This window comes from Oncorhynchus mykiss, chromosome 9 (genome assembly GCF_057628025.1).
Source record: "Oncorhynchus mykiss isolate SJ-2025 chromosome 9, ASM5762802v1, whole genome shotgun sequence".
Classification (NCBI taxonomy): domain Eukaryota; kingdom Metazoa; phylum Chordata; class Actinopteri; order Salmoniformes; family Salmonidae; genus Oncorhynchus; species Oncorhynchus mykiss.
Window position 1 is genome coordinate 16544464 of NC_143030.1, and position 7679 is coordinate 16552142.

Consider the following 7679-nt stretch of genomic DNA (forward strand, 5'->3'; position numbering starts at 1 on the left):
GTATGCTGTCATTGTAAATAAGAATTTGTTCTTACTGACTTGCCTAGTTAAATAAAGGTTACACACACATATTGACTGGAATGGAATCAATGGAATGGCGTCAAACACATCAGGAGCTACAGGAGGACGGGCTCATTGCAATGGCGGGAATAGAATCAATGTAACGGAGTCAAACATGTTGTTTACATATGTTTGATACCGTTCCATTGATACCATTTCCGCCATTACAATGAGCCTGTCCTCCTATAGCTCCTCCCACCAGCCTCCTCTGGTGAGTATGAAGGAGAATGAAAGACTGGGCACTTGATGTTACCAGTGTAACAGCTAACAGGAACGGACAGTTGGTTCTCAGCTCTGCCAATGGCTTCTGGGTAATCGGTCTGTCCAACGGGGACAGGCTTGAAGTCGTGGATGAAGAAGAGCATGTCCTTTCCAAAGATATTCAAGAGAAAGTGGGTATCTATGTGGATCTATCTATCTCATGAGGAAAGGAAGGTGACTTTCTTTATTCCAGAAGACAGCACAGTCATTTACCAATGGACCCTGTTATTTTTTATTTATTTTTTATTTTACCTTTATTTAACCAGGCAAGTCAGTTAAGAACAAATTCTTATTTTCAATGACGGCCTGGGAACAGTGGGTTAACTGCCTGTTCAGGGGCAGAACGACAGATTTGTACCTTGTCAGCTCGGGGGTTTGAACTCGCAACCTTCCAGTTACTAGTCCAACACTCTAACCACTAGGCTACCCTGCCGCCCCTTATGAGGATGATGTCCTCCCACTTTTCTCACCCTGGAACAACGATGCAAATCCGATCACTATTTAATCCATTGTGATTACACAGGTTTAGAATAAACGTCAGATGGTATATTAAAGCTAACATTGATACTCTAACTGTTGATTGTTTGTTACATTGCTTGATGAACAACTTCCTTCCTTTCTAATGGACAAAAGCAGTACGATTTATATCATTGCATGTCTTGATTCTCCTGTTAGTCATATTCTGTTAGTAACTTTTGATTTTGAGTTGTAATACATAAACCTTCCACATGATGGCGGTAAGTGACTTTTGAGTTGTAATACATAAACATTCCACATGATGGTGGTATTGAAGCTATGAAGACTTTTCTTTTTCAGCCTGACTCCAATTCCTTCATTGTAACATTTGCTGAACTTGTACTAAAACAGTATGCAAATTAATTGTATTTACATTCTACTTGGGCCTATATGGTCAAATAGTGGTCCCGTTTAATTGTCAAATTACGCAATAATGTGGAAAGGTACATTCTAGCCAATAGTATCTTGACAGAAATATGAAGGAATGATGATGTGATAGATAATTCAATAGTTATGATTAATCATTCAAAATCACATATTTCTCAATTTTGTTTTTGTTTTAAATATGAATTAATTGGTCATTCTTGTAATTACCTAAATCAGCCAATGCACTTCTACTGGAGATACATATACCGTAATTACGAAGAACAATTGGTATTTTATTTAACAAAAATACAATTTTCATGTGTTAAAAACAGTAAAATGTGTAATTGTTGCAATACTAGTGTTGTTCAAGATTTAATTAGCATTAGCTAGCTTACTTAGCGTTAGCATCCGCCTTGGAACACAGAGAAAGTTGAACCATATAATATGCTGAGTTCTTTCTCCAGTTCTTGCACAGTCAGTGTTAACACTATGTCGTTGTTATCAGGACCTACGTACCCTTTAGACTCCTTAATTCCATTTATAATAACACAACAGTATGCACTCCAGTAGAACTTAGCCACTCTGACACCATTACCTATCGCTATGTTATCAGGCACTACACCAGTGACTACATAGACCTTTGAGCATTTTTGCAGTAGGCTAACCAGGTTCCTTTCATGTGTCTTCCATCCGCCCCTGTTGAAGCTTGAGCCTTGTGGGGCTGCGTTGGTCAGGGTAGAGGTGGCTAGCATGGATAAATATGTGGAGGTGTGGTAGACTGGGTAGAGGTGGCCCTTATCGTAGACTGGTCCCCCATAGTCGCTATTCAGGGCCTGGTGTTGACCCCAGTTTATGGTTGAGGGTTTCTGTGCGCCCATGCAGAGGTCTCTACCACCATCGAGCTGTGAGTCAAGGAATGTCATTGGTTATGAGCAACACATTTTATTACCAGTCTTATCAGTCTGTGGATATCTTTGGTAAATGGAAATTCATGAAGAAGTTAAAATTTACAGAGATTTGTGTGATAAACTTTAAAAAGATGTATAATATATATATTTTCAAAATGTATACATTTCTTCTGTTTGTGCAGCTTGTTGGTGAATACACAACATATGTTTGGGAAAATATAGGCATTATGGTAGCAATTTACTTGAAGCTTTATACTCAAAACATTGACACCTTTATGGATATTGCAGTTTCATTCATGCCAACCTTCAAAAAACATTTATTCAACATCATTCATACAGAGTTTTCTAAATAAATGTCCCTTCATGCAGATCTTTATTTATCCATTGTTCAACAGAAACTTCTATTTTTCAACCACAGTACCCAACTTCCCAATGTACCATAAAAACATGTTTTTGTCTTGGCAGATAATATACTGTATGCCTAAACTAAGTTGGTGCTCCAGAATTCACTGTAAGCCAGGTACTGCGTTCACTTCAAACCACCTTCTCCTGGATATCGTCTAAGAAAAGTAAATAGTTTAACGATATTTCATGATGATTCCAAGGAATGTTTACCCAGTGGCATCCTGTCACACTGAGAGATCACGAGAGAGGATTCACAACAGTTAATGCACTGCCACTTTTTGCTAGCCCTGTGCTGCTTCCAGCCTGTTACATGTGTCAGAGGGTGGGGTACGATGGCAGTAAAAAAACAAATGTACTTTGTACAAAGATCCAGTTGGAAAGCTCCTTTTGAATGAAGTTGAATAAACACGTTATGAAAGTTGTTATGAATTAATCTGCAACACTCATCAGGGCCTTATGTATACCTTGTTAAGTAAACAGTTCCCCAAGAATGTACAGCTTGAAATGAAATGCTATTCATGTCCGGGAAAAAAATGGGTATGCTTACCTGAGGTTCGACATACCAAGGGTTCTCTCGGGAAACGGTTGAATGTTGAAGCGTGTAGGCAGAATACACAGGAATCTTATTATTGGTATCGTAGAGCGTGGCATAGTAGTAAATTACTTGGTTTTTCTGGTCCATGAGACACTGGCATATCTGCTGGTAGCGATTGTTGTTCATAAGATCTCTGAGAACCGTGGGATGGACCCCATTCACAAAGAACTGAGGGCAATTTGTGAACGGGGTCACATTCCCCTGGGAAAGCAGAGGAAACAACAGCAAAACTAAAATGTCACAACGAAGCCCCATGATAAGACACGGCCAGCACTGGTGGAGATGAGATGATGACTGAGCAGAGTTTCTATGAAGATAAAGCCAAAGGCGATTGACTTATATGAGCTTCCACACATCCTACATTTTCTCTGGAAGTGTCCCACTGTCAACATTTTGTGTTCAGTGGCCTGGGGTGGTTTAGTGGTTTATTTACTGCTGCCAGTTAGTATGGGTTTGAATCTGGCCCAAAACTCTCCTACCAATGCTCTATCTCTCTTTTTTCCTTTCAATAAAACAATAAAATATACTGATGATAATAATAATAATAATATGTGTTCAATTTAACATTCAAAGCACACAATACAATCGTGAATATCGTACTAATCTGTATAAAAGACACTTGCGAATATAGCAATATTGTAATCTGGTTCAATAATTGTCTTAACTGTACATCATAATCAGCATGAATAATGTTATTCTGATCTACCATTCTAGTTGCACGTGGGACAATGCAGATCAGGAGACAGTCCTGTGGTAAAGTTTATATTTCTGAAAATATGATATGAAAACTTTTGATAATTACAGTGTACATTTTACACTTGCTGAACAGCTTCCTGATTTTTTTAAAGGACAAAATAACTATTAACTCTATCATGAAATCTCTTTATCGTACATTAACGTACATTAACAAATGTCACTTTTGAGTCATTATACAGAAACATTTCACAGGATTCCGCACTCAAGCCATGGAAAATGTTCAGCATGACTTCAGGTAACACTTTATTTTAAGGTATACATATTAGCCACTCAAGAAGAAACTCAATATGTTGTGTATTTATGACATTAATGTACACCAATTATCCACTTTTATCTACAAATACTCACACCTCCCAGACAGTTTAGCTAAACCCTTCAATGGATTCTTCCAGGATAATTCTGAAATCCATCTATATAACACATGACACTGTGATAACCTTCACCCACCCCTCTGCCATACCTCACATAGTCAATTATCTATCAGATATATAGCGGTACCATACTCTGAAGTTGTTATCTTCACATCATCATCCCTCAATAACTTAAAGTGAAGACTGGGGGTCAGCCTGATGAAGCAGACTACTCAGTAATCTCCTCCATGAAGACTGGGAGTCAGCCTGATGAACCAAACTACTCAGTAATCTCCTCCATGAAGACTGGGGGTCAGCCTGATGAACCAAACTACTCAGTAATCTCCTCCATGAAGACTGGGGGTCAGCCTGAAGAACCACACTACTCAGTAATCTCCTCCATGAAGACTGGGGGTCAGCCTGATGAACCAAACTACTCAGTAATCTCCTCCATGAAGACTGGGGGTCAGCCTGATGAACCACACTACTCAGTAATCTCCTCCATGAAGACTGGGGGTCAGCCTGATGAACCAAACTACTCAGTAATCTCCTCCATGAAGACTGGGGGTCAGCCTGATGAACCAAACTACTCAGTAATCTCCTCCATGAAGACTGGGGGTCAGCCTGATGAACCAAACTACTCAGTAATCTCCTCCATGAAGACTGGGGGTCAGCCTGATGAACCACACTACTCAGTAATCTCCTCCATGAAGACTGGGGGTCAGCCTGATGAACCAAACTACTCAGTAATCTCCTCCATGAAGACTGGGGGTCAGCCTGATGAACCAAACTACTCAGTAATCTCCTCCATGAAGACTGGGGGTCAGCCTGATGAACCAAACTACTCAGTAATCTCCTCCATGAAGACTGGGAGTCAGCCTGATGAACCAAACTACTCAGTAATCTCCTCCATGAAGACTGGGGGTCAGCCTGATGAACCAAACTACTCAGTAATCTCCTCCATGAAGACTGGGGGTCAGCCTGATGAACCAAACTACTCAGTAATCTCCTCCATGAAGACTGGGGGTCAGCCTGATGAACCAAACTACTCAGTAATCTCCTCCATGAAGACTGGGGGTCAGCCTGATGAACCACACTACTCAGTAATCTCCTCCATGAAGACTGGGGGTCAGCCTGATGAACCAAACTACTCAGTAATCTCCTCCATGAAGACTGGGGGTCAGCCTGATGAACCACACTACTCAGTAATCTCCTCCATGAAGACTGGGGGTCAGCCTGATGAACCAAACTACTCAGTAATCTCCTCCATGAAGACTGGGGGTCAGCCTGATGAACCAAACTACTCAGTAATCTCCTCCATGAAGACTGGGGGTCAGCCTGATGAACCAAACTACTCAGTAATCTCCTCCATGAAGACTGGGGGTCAGCCTGATGAACCAAACTACTCAGTAATCTCCTCCATGAAGACTGGGGGTCAGCCTGATGAACCAAACTACTCAGTAATCTCCTCCATGAAGACTGGGGGTCAGCCTGATGAACCAAACTACTCAGTAATCTCCTCCATGAAGACTGGGGGTCAGCCTGATGAACCAAACTACTCAGTAATCTCCTCCATATAGCCTAACTCTCACACTCGCATGCACACACACATTTAAACAAAACACAGTTTTATTGTTTTGTTCAATTCATTCATACATTTATAATGAATTATAATTTAGTTATCTGTTTTAACAAACTTTTTGTTTTTTGTACTTATATATTTATTGTATATTGTTTCTGTGTGTTGTGGTTTTCATATCAAATCTTGGGCTTCCAACCACACCTGCACACCTTTGTTTTGTTATAATTGGTTTTTATCTGTATTGTTTTCTATCACTTGGTGCAAATACTGTAAATAAATAAAATAGGTCAGTAATACATGAATAATATTTGTAAGTAAACACTTAATCAAGGCCTAATATTTGGCTATTAAGACATAATAAAGGCCTAAATAGCTAATTATATATGCACACTGGCTGATCTGTGTAACGTAAAATAAGGTGTTACCTGTTCAGGTAAGACTTTATTTTAAGGTACACATATTAGCCACTATTTTTGAGTTAATAAATGTGTTTACAAGCAGCTTATAAGGCCTTTATTATGTGTTGTTGGACATATATTAGGCTTAAATAAAAATGTTCCTATTGAAAACATAAGTCATGTGTTACTGGCCAATCCTTAGTGTTGTTAGCCATAATGAAGACATATTTTTTGTTGAATTAAGAGCAAGTTACACAATAAGCAGACTCTTAGTATGCTGTCTCAAAGTGGAACTAAACGCATGGTACCTTCAGATGTGTTCCCTTCAGATGTGTTTAAATCATAATGACCACTTCAGGACATGTGGCCATAAAGGACTTCTTGGGAATCATATCTTGTCATATCAGTGTTGTCACATTGGTGTTCCAAGGAAATGAGAGAAAAGGTTTACATAAGGTGTCGACTAGTCACAGCCCCTATACAAACACGTATAATGCATCAACATCTACATAAACAAACTCTACCTTACTGAATCATTGGCAAATACAAAGGAAACTTTAAGCATCACTGTCCAAATACATATGGAGAAAACTATATACTTTAATACCTATTGGTAATGGTCATTCGAATTTAAAGTATTGTGTGTTTAGTTACACATTGAGACAGCATACTAAGAGTCTGTTTCTTGTGTATCTTGCTCTTTATTAAATATGCATACAGTATGCCTTTATGACTAACAATGAGGTTATTAATGATTGGCTATTACTACATTATAATGTTTGAATAAGAAAACATTGAATTAAGGCCTAATATGTGGCTAATAAGACATATGTAAAGTGTTGGTTCCATGTTTCATGAGCTAAAATAAAAAATCCCAGACATTTTCCATACCCACAAAAGCTTATTTCTCAACATAAAATATTGGCACAAATGTGTTTACATTCCTGTTATTGAGCATTTCTAATCTATCCACCTGACAGATGGTATATCAAGAAGCTGATTTAACAGCTTGATCATTACACAGGTTCACCTTGTGCTGGGGACAATAAAAGGCCACTTTAAAATGTGCCGTTTTGTCACACAATACAATGCCACAGATGTCGCACATTTTGAGGGAGCATGCAATTGGCACACTGACTGGAGGAATGTCCACTAGAGCTGTTGCTTGAGAATTTAATGTTAATTACTCCACTATAAACTGCCTCCAAAGTAGTTTTAGAGAATTTGGCAGTACCTCCAACCGGCCCCACATACAACCTCGCCAGCCCAGGATCTCCATATACGGTATGTGTGTGTGTGTGTGTTGGGGGGAGGGGGGTATTGAGAAGTATTTCTGATTGTAATGAAGCCCCTTTGTGTGTAAAAACAAATTCCGAATTCCGATTGGCATTTTTCATGGTGTCCTTTTTATTACAGGAGATATTGGTTTCTTTACAAAGAGGTTGGTGTTACGGAGTCTAGTTGATAGGTAATCGACTAGCC

At 39.2% G+C, this 7679-nt stretch overlaps 1 protein-coding gene across 1 annotated transcript; it reads right to left on the reverse strand.

The window, feature by feature from the left end:
* Positions 1-1475: 1475 nt before the first annotated feature.
* LOC110532994 (endonuclease domain-containing 1 protein-like) lies at positions 1476-3416 on the reverse strand. Its single transcript, XM_021617133.3, has 2 exons — positions 3064-3416; positions 1476-2105 (listed from the first exon to the last, which is right to left on the reverse strand). The coding sequence occupies exons 1-2, from the start codon at positions 3364-3366 to the stop codon at positions 1605-1607; spliced, it is 804 nt and encodes a 267-aa protein (XP_021472808.3). The 5' UTR covers positions 3367-3416; the 3' UTR covers positions 1476-1604.
* Between the last annotated feature and the right edge of the window lie 4263 nt (positions 3417-7679).